The sequence below is a fragment of the Emys orbicularis genome, chromosome 2, assembly GCF_028017835.1.
Source record: "Emys orbicularis isolate rEmyOrb1 chromosome 2, rEmyOrb1.hap1, whole genome shotgun sequence".
NCBI lineage: Eukaryota > Metazoa > Chordata > Testudines > Emydidae > Emys > Emys orbicularis.
Window position 1 is genome coordinate 156,492,551 of NC_088684.1, and position 12,644 is coordinate 156,505,194.

Consider the following 12,644-nt stretch of genomic DNA (forward strand, 5'->3'; position numbering starts at 1 on the left):
TATCTTTTGTAATATAATGAAGGGTATGCAAAAAAAATTGCAATAATAGCATGACTTGTCAACCTTAACGCTCTTTTAACAGTTTTTTTAAAATGTAAGGTTATACATCTTTATAGTGGTTTTTAATAGTTATTGGGATTTATTTTTCTTTCCCCACCTGTAATGTTAGGATCTAGTACTGAGAGTCCAGCTATATTGGCCTTAAATGAAAAGGAAGTTGTGTCACATTTTAGAAACCTCTAAAATTGTGAAATTCAAAGCCACTTTAACGAACATCTTAAAAATAGCTCTTACCTAAGGATGAACCAGGACTAGAAACAGGTGCATTTGCCACTGAAAAGTTGGAATTGTGCAGTTTCCATTAGCACAGATAATCCATTTCTAGCCTTGTGATATATTAGCCCTTAAACCATGGAAGGAAAGTGACAGCCACCTGAGGCTGCCCCAGAGGTTTTGCAATGTTAGAACAAGTGTCAGTAGAAATGATTAGCGGACAAGGTGAAGGGGAGGTTTGTTGCATGCCTTTATAATTCATCATGTGATTTCACTGTTTTGTACATGTTTGACAGGTAATATTATCAGTGTTATATGGTGCTATGTGTGTTATAAACTTTTAAGAATACTTATAAGCTTATTCTCTAATATGTACCTGCAAAATACATTGAAAGGCTGTATTCGTAAGACACTACAAAAAACCCTGATTAGGAAGAGAAGGTGGGATTTTCAGAAGTGCCTAGAGGTTTAGATGCCTAACTCACACGTGCTTTTGAACATCCCAGCCAGAATCTGTCAGCTTAACCAAATTTTTTTTTGGCCATTCTTTTATTTCTGCAGCGTATAGCGATTTGGGGTATTACATTATTAACAAGCTGCACCATGTGGATGAATCGGTGGGAAGTAAAACTAGACGGGCCTTCCTTTATCTTGCTGCCTTCCCTTTTATGGATGCCATGGTGAGTGTCTGGCTCAGAACTGAATTTTAGTTGTCACTTCTCTCTGGGATGTTCCCAGCTTATAGAACCCAACTATTTGACAGATATTTGGAGACGCATTGAAGGAGAGCTTGCCCATGCAAGTAATTCCTCTGCTCTATTAAAGATTTTGCAGACTATGCTACTGATGTATACCTACACCCCAGTCACTTTCTCCAAATAACTAAGTATGAAAAGAAGTGGCATCAGTGAGTTACTTTTTAAAGGCAGGATTTTGTAGCAATATTCAATATACCCATTAGCCAGTGAGATCAGAGCTACATTTTATACACAAGGAAAGCTGGTGAATAAAAAGAAAACCTATTACTTGGATTTGTTAGAACTCTAATAACACCCTCCCCTCCCCCCACCAGGAATAAAGGCTGCTTCTCATTACTGTATTCCCTTCTCAGCAGCTACTGTACAGTCATTTAAACTGAGCCTCTCTCCCAGCCCTGGCAAAGAGTTAAAAGCTGCAGTGTCTTCTCTGTATTATTGGCCTAGATTTGTTCAGATTCACATGGGAGGCTGACTCAGATGTAGGAAAGAGCTTCATAAATGGTTTGTGTAAAGTTTAGCAGTAAGAAAGTAGTCAGGGCTCGGAACCTGAACCTAATAGATGTATCCATGTTAGTCACTTTCTAAACAAATTTCTGTCCTTTACAGGCTTGGACCCATGCTGGCATTCTGTTGAAACACAAGCACAGTTTCCTTGTGGGATGTGCCTCCATCTCAGATGTCATAGCTCAGGTAATGACTCATCTCAGCAAAAGTTGTGTCTGCTGCACTATGGGCCAGATCCTGGCCCATGCTCTGGAGCCCTGTAGCTACTCTAAACAAGCATTTGAGGTTTCCTCCAGCATGTCAAAACTCCTCACTGGCTTACAACCTGCTTTACGCCTTCCTCCCAGTATGCTGGCAGAGGCGGGGTTGTACCTGGAGCGTGCTGTACTTTGGCAGTCCACACTGCATAGAGGCCCCTCGGTGGCAGTTGTAGCTGAGGCTGCTCTCACTTCCACACAAGTCAGATAACTCCAGGAATGGGGAGCCAGGATGGCTTGGTTTAATGCAATGTCTCACTGCAGCTATGCCCTTCCTGAAAGGACAGGAGTTCAGTGAAACACAATGGCTGCCACGTGTTCCAGGATATGGTACCTTTATACGAATGTTACTAAAAATTTTAAGCTCTTTTGGGGGAGGGACTGTCTTTTACCATATTTTGTACAGCTCCTAGCATAATAGAGCTGAAATCCTGAGTGGGGCCTCTAGACTATACGGCAATAAAATATATATTTGATTCCTCAGTTTTCCCTTCATCCCTCAATTATGCACTTGTTGATTAACTTGGTGAAATTCCAGCCATACTGCAATAACATATGCTGTCTCCTGAGTGTGAGGATAGCTCAGCAAGCAATATTCTTGCTACAGGCCTTGAATGTTTCATGTTCAAAACTGCAGTCAGAACTTAGCTTAACCACTTTGGTGCTGCAGTGCATTATTAGGAAGGGTCCTGCATTGTTTCAACTTCCATTACCTGAGTGATGTGTTAAACATATGTCCCCTACATTCTGCACTTTACTAGACATCCATTGTGGAAAGTCATTTAAATTCATGTTTGATATCGAGTACCGATATTGCAGTTCTCATTTTTAAAGCGCTTAAACTTTTACACAAATTTAGCTTCACAGCACCTGGTACGTAGGCCAGTGTTGTCATTCTCATTTAGTGGTAGGGGAAGTGAAGGCAGAGACGGAGCATGTGACTCTTGCAAGGTCAGAGGGAATCCAAACTCAAGAGCTCTGGGCTCCGAATCCTTCATTCAGTTCTATAGATCACCTTCCCTCTATTAAGTAAAAACAATCATATACTGAAGGGTTAAACCTTTTCGTCTATTACCCTATGTTAGATACTCATTTTTGCACTGTATACCATGTAGAGTGAAATCTCTGCAATTAATATAATATAATATAAGTTAGAAGTAATTATAACAAGCTAACTTAATAACAAAGAAATCCACTTAATGGGTCTGACTCTCATCTCATTCTAGAGTGACCCTGGAAGTCAGTGGTATAAGACTGGTATGAAAACAGAATGTAGCCAGCTAGGCCTCATTCTCCATGTTTTTGCATCTTGTCTAGTCATTCAGACCTGAGCAAAGAGATTATAACACTACCATCTTAATCTGGCAGTGCTTTAGATACACACACTTTGCACAAGGGCAAGTTGACTAAACAAGGTGTAAGGCCATTGAAAATGAACTCCACAATATCTCCTCTTTCTATAACAGAATACTTATGGGACAAGAGCATTTCCAGAAGGGCAAAATCACTGACCGCTGGACTTCCCTGCATCAGTTGACACTAGCAAAGTGAACATAAGCAGTAGTAACATCTGTTTAATAAGAACTTTGTTACCTGTAGTCCTGAAGATGTGATTGATGGTTTTTGTCCTGAGCCCTTTAATTCTTTCCTCTCTTGAGCAGCTTTAGGATGAGCAACTTCATTGAAAAAATTTCCACAGTAGCATCCTAAATCAGCTGTTTTGCAATCCTCCTATAAACAGCATTACCAGCCTAGTAAATACTTACAGGTGTTTATTTCTTTTTAAAGCAAGACATACATTAGGTGTAATCACTGTCTGCACACAATATAAAACCAATGAGAGAAGGATGTATTTAGTACCACAGAACCATGTATTTAGTAAGCAAACCCAACGCCATGTGTTCATTCAGAACTCATTGTAGTCCCAGCCCCTGCCAATAGAGTCATTTTCCGTTCTTTCAGTCACAGAACCACGTCAAGCAGGCTTCCCAATTTTCCCCATGGAGACCTCTGGAATTTAACTGGGATGCTCAGGCTCTGTGATGAATGTGAAAGAGTTAAAGTTATTATCTTAAATGCTAAAATCCAGGAAGTGTAGTGGGGTTGATTCTCACCGTAATCTGATGTATTCCTGGGATTTGGTATTTAGTATTAAAGTTTACCAGTTAGAATTATGCCAAGAGAAAACCCAGCTATCTTGCTTGAAGCCAGTGCAAAGTTCGAATTGAAGTGGGATTCCCTTCTAACCACTGAGGTTTAAATATTGAAAAATCATATTTGACTTGCTTAAAGAGTCAAAGAAGTCCATGTTCTTTTTAATATGACTTTCAAAAAAGAGACACTTAGAAATTGCTATTGAAATCATACTCACTAGCAAAATGGGTCAACACCATGTGGAACTGGTTAGGCTACTGGCCACCTGGAACTCACTCCCAACACCAAGACTAAATGCATGCAAACATACTCATCCTTATGGTTACCTGCACCTGACCCCGTTACCAGTACTTTGTCCACCTATAGCCTGGTGTCAAATCCTGAATGTGAATTCTCTGGGACAAGGACTGTCTTTGTTCTACTCGTTTGTACAGCGCCTAGTACAATGGAGAGCTAATCCCTAACTAGGGTCTCTAGGCACTACCACAATGTAGTCTGCATCTGTGTGGCAGTGTCAGAGATGGATTGGTTTTGGGTACAGCAGGAAATACTGGGCCCTTTGTTTAAAATAGAAAACCCCTAACCTGTCTACTTGTTTTTTTCCTCTTCTCTCTATTAGGTTGTTTTTGTAGCCATTCTGCTTCACAGTCACTTGGAATGCAAAGAGCCTCTCCTTATCCCAATCTTATCCTTGTACATGGGGGCACTGGTCCGATGTACCACCTTATGCCTGGGCTACTACAAGAATATACATGACATTATTCCTGACAGCAGTGGGCCTGAGATGGGGGTATGTCTTAATGCCTGGTAGGACTTACTGTGCAATCAGGTTAGCTAGTGTTTATGAGGGTTGTATGCTTTCTGTCCCTCAGAAAAAAAAGCACATAACGCTTAGTTTCAAACATACCCTTGTGCATACCAATTCAATGACAGTGTACATGGCAGCTACCCGACAGTGTCCTGTGTGAGAGCGGTATAGTGTATCCTTATGTTAGTACCTCTATGGCTATGCTAAGCACATTCCCGCTAATGTTATATTAGTACATAGGATCATTAGCACAGCAAATGTATTTATATGCTACAAGGATGACATTGGAAACTGACATTCTGAGAAATTCCTCCCTGTGTGAGGAAGCTGTGTGTCAGAACACCTCTTTTTTCCTTGAATGTCTTGCAGTAATTCACAAATCCCTCACTGCAGATCAATGCCTTTATAACCGGTTGCCAGGACAAATTATGCAAATACTTTGTACATCAATTATTCAGATCTAGTAGGGCTGTTAAGAATGCACAGCTACCTTTAATTCTGTATCGCTAACGTGGGAGATTGCATTTTCATGTAGCATTCCTCTCTTAGGCTCTGGCTCTGGTGTGCTTTTGAATGAGGCGAGTCAACTGAGGGATGGGAAAAGCGAGAAAAAATCCTTTGGTTGTGCTTTTGGTTCTGTCCTGCCTGTTTGTTTCAAAAGGGACTTTGTTTCTCTTACGCTGCAGGGAGATGCTACAATAAGGAAGATGCTGAGTTTTTGGTGGCCTTTGGCATTAATTTTGGCAACTCAGCGAATCAGTAGACCCATTGTCAACCTTTTTGTGTCCCGGGACCTGGGCGGCAGCTCTGCCGCCACAGAGGTATGTGAATCCCTGGGAAGCTGGGTGCCATTTTGTACTGAAATGTTTTATGGTTGTACTGCATTCCACACACAAAAGAAGTCATCCTTGCTTACATTTTCTAAGGAAGCAGGGTGTTCATTCCCATCCATATACAGCACCTCCTGATGTGTTTTCCTCTCATCCATAGGAACAGGGGAAAGTGGTCTCAAATGCAAATGCTAAGTGTGCATTTTCCCCAGGATGCTAAAAGCAAGCGGAAGATGTTGGCCTAATTTCTGCCTCTTAACATGAAGCCTCCAGTCCCACTTACATCCCACTCTAAACAATGTCTTATTAAATGCATCATGGGACCACAGATTCCAGTCAAGTATCCTGGGGTTTCAAGATTTGCACAGTGACAGGCAATGGAAGCTCCAGAGCCTGGTGAATTCAGGATAGTTGTCTGGGGTCTCATTCCCCAGTGTGTTGCCTCTTGCATATTTATTTACAGCTATGCAAAGCGATGTGACACATTACCATTATGATTTGTTAACTTTTGGCACAGTTGTAAGTGACTGTATAGGAGGTAAGGCATGGAAGAATCAGGCCCCTGGCTGGGATGTGAGTGCTTGGGTTGTTTCACATACACATACATACCTGTCTACCTCTTGGGCACTTTCTAAACTGATTGAAGTAGGGTTCCAAAGGCCAGTTCTCGGCTCCATTGTCCCAAAGATGTATCCTGCTTAACATCTTGAAGGTACCAGTTTTTATCTCTAAGTGCTCACTTTCTGAAATACTCATCAGAGGTGACGTTCAAGCAGTCCACAGAGGCACAGGTTTCTTGTAACTACAACACAAAATCCTGTGCTTACAGAAAGTGTGCATCTTCATGTGGTCCTTCCCCCATTTAAATCACCGCCATTGATTTAAATGGGAGGAGGATTAGGGTTTTTTGTGATTTTTTTCCCTTTGTTTTTTTCAATAAGGGGAAAAAAACTAGGAAACTAAATGCAGACTCCTACCAATGTGAAGGATGTACAGAAAGTCCTAATGTTAAGGTTTTCACAGACATAGTAACATGGCCCTGTTGGACATATATGTTGGTGGGATAAATCCCATGACTGGAATATTGGTATAGAGGGGTATAGCTTGTTCAGGAAGGACAGGACAGGGGAGGCAGGAGGGGAAGGAATGAGGTATCACTTTATACATCAAGAATATATACACTCTTTCTGAGATCCAGAAGGAGGTGAGAGGAAGACCAGTTGAAAGTTTCTGGGTGAAGATGAAAGAGGAAAAGAAACATGGATGATGGCATGGTAGGGGTCTACTATGGGGGGAGGGATAGCTCAGTGGTTTGAGCATTGGCCTGCTAAACCCAGGGTTGTGCGTTCAATCCTTGAGGGGGCCACTTAAGGATCTGGGGCAAAATCAGTACTTGGTCCTGCTAGTGAAGGCAGGGGGCTGGACTCGACTCAATGACCTTTCAGGGTCCCTTCCAGTTCTATGAGATAGGTATATCTCCATATATTATTATATTATACTATAGGTGAAAATCAGGAAGGAGTGGTGGATGAGGCATTTCTAAAACAAATAACAGAAATATCCAGAACACAAGGGGGACTTTAACTACGCAGGCATCTGTTGGGAAAGTAATACAGCAAAACACAAAATATCTAGTAAGTTCTTTGAATGTATGTGGGACAACTTTTTGTTTCAGAAACTGTAGGGAGTAAGCAGCAGTGACAGTCATTTTAGGCTTAATTCTGGCCAACAGAGTGAAATTGATTGCAAATCTGAAGGTAGAATGCAAATTGGGTGAAAGTGATCATGACATTGCTCTGAAATCAACAAAATTAAATTCAGCAAAGACAAATACAAAGTACTACACTTAGGAAGGAAAAAATCAAATGTACAACTACAAAATAGGGACTAACTGGCTAGGCGGTACTACTGCAGACAAGGATCTGGATCACAATCTGAATATGAGTCAACAATGTGATATAATTGTGAAAAAGGCGAATATCATCTTAGGGTGTATTAACAGGAGTATCATCTGTAAGACATGGGAGGTAATTGTCCTGCTCTATGGAACACTTGTGAGGCCTCAGTTGGAGCACTGCATCCATTTTTGGGTGCCACATTTAAGATAAATGTGGACAAATTTGAGAAAGTCCAGAGGAGAGCAACAAAAATGATAAAAGGTTTAGAAAACCCGACTTATAAAGAAAGGTTAAAAAGACTGGGCATATTTAGAGAGGGACCTGATAGCCTACAGATATGTTAAGGACTGTTACAAAGAGAAGGGTGATCGTTTGTTTTCCATGTCCACTGAAGGTATGACAAGAAGTAATCCATTTAAACTGGGAGATTTAGGTTAGATGTTAGAAAAACCTTTCCAACTATAAAGGATAGTTAAGCACTGGAATAGGTTACCGAGGAAGGTTGTGAAATCCCCATCATTGAATGTTTTTAAGCAGAGGTTAGACAAACACCTGTCAGGGATGGTCTAGTTTCACTTGGTCATGCCTCAGTGCAGGGGGCTGGACTAGATGACCTCTTGAGGTCTCTTCCAGCCCTATATATGATCCTATATCATATTTTTCATACACTTGAGAAATTCCATTGACAGCATGTGTATAAGTGCTTTCAGGGATGGGCCTAACTATTTTAGGACAGTAAGCTATTCAAGCCAGGGACTTTGACTGCTTATGTGTTTGTGCTGTGCTTAGTCCAGTGGAGTGCTTGGGCACCATTTCAGTACGAGGGAACACAATAGGTTAACTAACCTCTCCTTTGCTTTTCCCGACTGTTGATGGTTTTAGATATGCCACTTAAACATTTGTTGAATAGATCTTTTGCCTTTCATTACTATTAATGGCAAAAGCATGTCACAGTTGTAGCTGGTGGCTGACTGGGCCTTCCTCGTTCTCAGCAGTTGTGCTTTTCATCTCTGGTTTCTGAAAGGGGAAGTGCTGGCAGCATAGACAATTGCCATACACTAGGCTTGAGTATAGGCAAGGGCTTTCAAATTTCCCTGCTAGCAGCTCTCAATGTTTGGCTAGAAGAGATGGGGTGCCTGGAAGGAGATACAGTGTGAACACATTTATATGAGTAACTAGCCCACATGCCTCAGTTGATTCCTGGGTTGTTGTTTTTTTTACCAGGGTTGTCAACTTGGAGGTTTCCATTCATGTTAAAATCTCATATACGTTTATCAAAGTAGGAGAGTCATAGCCTGTGCATTGAGACACCATCACTCAAGTTAAAAATCCTGGAGGATATTTAAATACTAAAGCAATCTCTAAATTAATCCGAAGAGACTCTAGTACACATAAAGAGGTGCTAAACAGTGGGCTGAGCTATTGCTGGGCCCTGGTATCAAAATAAGTAAAGAATAAATCATTTCTATAACTATTCAATCAAATCAGCTTTCAGGTATATGAGAGATTCTACTGAAAACAGATGGTAGAGTAAAAAAAAAAGCTAGATTCTTTGGAACTAAAAGAATACCAACTTAAATACCACTGATATATCTTACCTACTGTTGGTACAAGTAACGCTAAACAGTATTGTAACAACTAAATGGTTATAAAAAATATTTTCCCCATCTTTCCAGTTTACTTTGTGTATTGGACAGCACTTTATACCGGGGAAGGGGTAAAGCTGACTGGCTAGCCACTTTCTCCCATTTGTGTAGGTCTTTCTCACAACAGGGACCATTTCTAGCAGCAAAATGTGATTAGATAATCACAAAAACTGGTATGGGGCGGTTAGCAGCAGAAGTGGTGTTTAAAGCTATTTTAACTCATTTTTTAAAAGTTGATTAGATCTCAAATGAAGGGTATGCTTTCAGCGTTTTTAACAGTAGTTTCTGTAAAAGGACAAGAAACAGATTCTATGTTGCTTGTGCACCCAGTGGGTGTTTCGTGAATTCAAGTCATGCAGGATTAGCCCCATAAGCCCTTTCTGATTCCTCTATTAGGAGACCAAAACACTGAGGATATGCCTACACAGGAAAGAAAAACCTGTGGCTGGCCCATATCAGCTGACTCGGGCTTGTGGGACTCGGACTGCGGGGCTGTTTTCATTGCAGTGTAGACTTCTGAGCTTGGACTGAAGCCTGAGCTCTGAGAACCTCCCACCTCACAGAGTCCTACAGCCTGGGCTCCAGCCCGTGCCCAGAAGTCTACACAGCAGTGAAACAGCCTCGCAGCCTGAACCCCATGAGCCCGAGTCAGCTGGCCCAGGCCAGCTGCAGGTGTCTAATTGCTGTGAAGACAAACCCTGAGAGAACAGTAGTACAGACCAAAGAAATGTTTCTCTTCCACTAATGATCCATACCCAACTGAGTCTAAATTTAGCTGAATCATAACAAGACAAGGAAGGCCTGATCCTGCAGACCCAATACAGTCAAACTCTTGGAGTGGGAATAGTAAAATTATCAAGTTCTCAGGCGATTCACAGAACTGACACCTACTTTGGCTCTGAGGAAGAGGAAAGTTATAGGGACAGTTTGCTAGTTTCAAGGCAGCATTAGAAGGAGCCTAAAGAGAATCTCCCTAAACTATCTTCCCATGTGAACCAAGATACATCAGTTGAGAAGGGTAGGACTGAAATGATGGACATTTTTACTACCCCATCTTATCTGGGCCAACAGTGGCCAGAACAGTGTTGGGAAAATCTCACCAGCCTCCATAGAAAAAAAAGGCAGTTTCAATGTTTGAAAATGTTTCCTTGATATATACAGTAATTTGACTTTTTCCTCAGGAAAGACGAAAACATAAACATCAGCAGCACAAAGCAATCTTAAAATCTGTTGAGATGTTAGGTTTTTTTGTATCTCATTTATGTAAATGGTACTTGCAAAAGTACTAGAGGACTTAGTTTTCTTAGATTTCAGGTAATGAGCTGGTTCTAGTGTTAAAAACAACAATCTAGGATTATTTTTGTCTGATTTCAATTGATTAGTACAGGAGTAGGCAGAGTTTTCTGTCTCTAGGGTCCCTCTAGCCCAAAACAGTCAATCTGACATCCAAAGTGAGTCAGTTTGCAGGCTTTCAAATTACATTGCTGTAGTTCTTTTTAATTAAATAATTTTATGTTTCCGCTGTTTTACTTATGAACTTATTAAAACAAAATTGTATGAAAAAAATGAAGATAATGGAATACAATTAATAGAAAAAGCAATGTACTCTAGTGCAGTGTATGTAAGCCTCACTAGATGGAATAATTAATCAACATGGTAGAAAGAATAAAGGGGAAAAATCAACTCATTGATGAGTAAATAAACAGATTAAAAATCTACAATATAATCAGAGAGTACTATTGTGATGGTAACACCACACAGTTAAGTCATATATTTTCACGCAAGTTGAATTTTCCCTGAGTCTGAAATGCATCATAGAAAAACTGTTTCTATGATTGTTTTCCTGATGTAATGATTGCCCACTTGGTTGCCTGTCTCTTGTTGCACTGAGGTCAATAGTAACTGAAAATTGGATAAAAGGTTAGTTTATTTATGCTGTCTGAAGATTTGAAGTGTAAATATATTCTCTTTTCTCCTGTTGTAGGCTGTGGCAATTCTGACAGCTACATACCCTGTGGGACACATGCCGTATGGCTGGTTGACAGAAATTAGAGCCGTGTATCCTGCTTTTGACAAGGTGAGTATTTGTGTTGTATGATGGTGGTAAATACTTTGTAGTCCTGTTTCACATTCATGGTAGTTCTAGACCCAATTTTCCTTTGATTTACACCACTATAAATTAAGGATACTTAGCAGAAAGCAGAAGAGTTACAACAGTGTAAAAGATGTGTAAGGGAAGAAGACTCATACACTAATCTCCATATTTTCCATTCCTCCTTAACTGTGTGTGTGTGTATGTGTGTGTGTATGTATATGTGTATGTGTATGTAAGAAAGAATGACCACACCAATGGTCTATCTAGCCCAGTATCATGTCTTCCAACAGCAGCCAGTGCCAGATGCTACTAGCATTTGCAGGTTTAGGGACACCCAAATCATGGGATTGCATCCCTGACCATCTTAATTTTTTTAACCTAGTAATACTTTTGGCCTTTACAACATTGTGTGGCAATAAGTTCCACAGGTTGACTGTGCGTTGTTTGATGTAAACCTGTTGCCTATTAATTTCATTGGGTGTCCCCTGGTTCTTGTGTTATGTGAATGGGTAAATAACACTTACTTTCTTCATGCCATTCATGATTTTTAGACCTCTATCATATCCTCCCCCCTTAGTTGTCTCTTTTCTAAGATGAACAGGCCCAGTCTTCTTATTCTCTCCTCATATGGAAACCGTTCCATCCCCCTAATCATTTTTGTTGCCCTTCTTTGCCCCTTTTCCAATTCTAATGCATATTTTTTGAGATGGGATGACCAGAACTGCATTCAGTATTCAAGGTGTGGGTGGCCCCATGGATTTATATAGTGGCATTGTGATATTTTCTGTTTTATAATCTCTCTTTCTTAATGGTTCTTAACATTGTTCGCTTTTTTGACTGCCACTGCACACTGAGTGGATGTTTTCAGAGAGCTACACGTGTTGACTCCAGATCTCTTTCTTGAGTGGTAACAGCTAATTTAGACTCCTTTATTTTGTATGTATAGTTGGGATTATTTTTTCCAATGTGTATTACTTTGCACTTATCAACACTGAATTTCGTCTGCCTTTTTTTTCATCCAGTCACCCAATTTTGTGAGATCCCTTTGTAACTCTTCACAATCATCTTTGAACTTAACTGTCTTGAGTAATTTTGTTTCATCTGCAAATTTTGCCACCTCTGAGTTCATCCCCTATTCCACGTGTGTGTGTGTGTGTGTGTGTGTGTGTATATTAGAGAGACAGAGCACACACAAGCATGGCTCAGGCCATGTTGAATTAGTTGATTGATGTATTTTTGGTCCTCTATTTTTATTTTTTGTATCTATAATGTATTATTTTAACATTTTAGACCATCCTAAACTCTGAATTAGCATTAATTGTGCCTTTCTGTAATTTCAAGAATTTCTCTCATCTCTAGTTTTAACCTTACCTCTCAGTTTCCTGGATTTGACGTTCTGGGTGGTTTTTTTTTGTTTTGAG

At 40.4% G+C, this 12,644-nt stretch overlaps 1 protein-coding gene across 4 annotated transcripts in view; it reads left to right on the top strand.

Annotated features, from left to right (window-relative positions):
* Positions 1-12,644, top strand: part of ANKH (ANKH inorganic pyrophosphate transport regulator) — a 154,124-nt gene that overhangs the window by 100,547 nt on the left and 40,933 nt on the right. For all 4 annotated transcript variants that reach the window (XM_065398606.1, XM_065398603.1, XM_065398605.1 and 1 more), the window contains 5 exons: positions 835-953; positions 1,638-1,721; positions 4,566-4,736; positions 5,441-5,575; positions 11,113-11,205. In XM_065398606.1, coding sequence (XP_065254678.1) covers positions 835-953; positions 1,638-1,721; positions 4,566-4,736; positions 5,441-5,575; positions 11,113-11,205 — 602 coding nt within the window. The remainder of the gene's footprint in view (positions 1-834; positions 954-1,637; positions 1,722-4,565; positions 4,737-5,440; positions 5,576-11,112; positions 11,206-12,644) is intronic.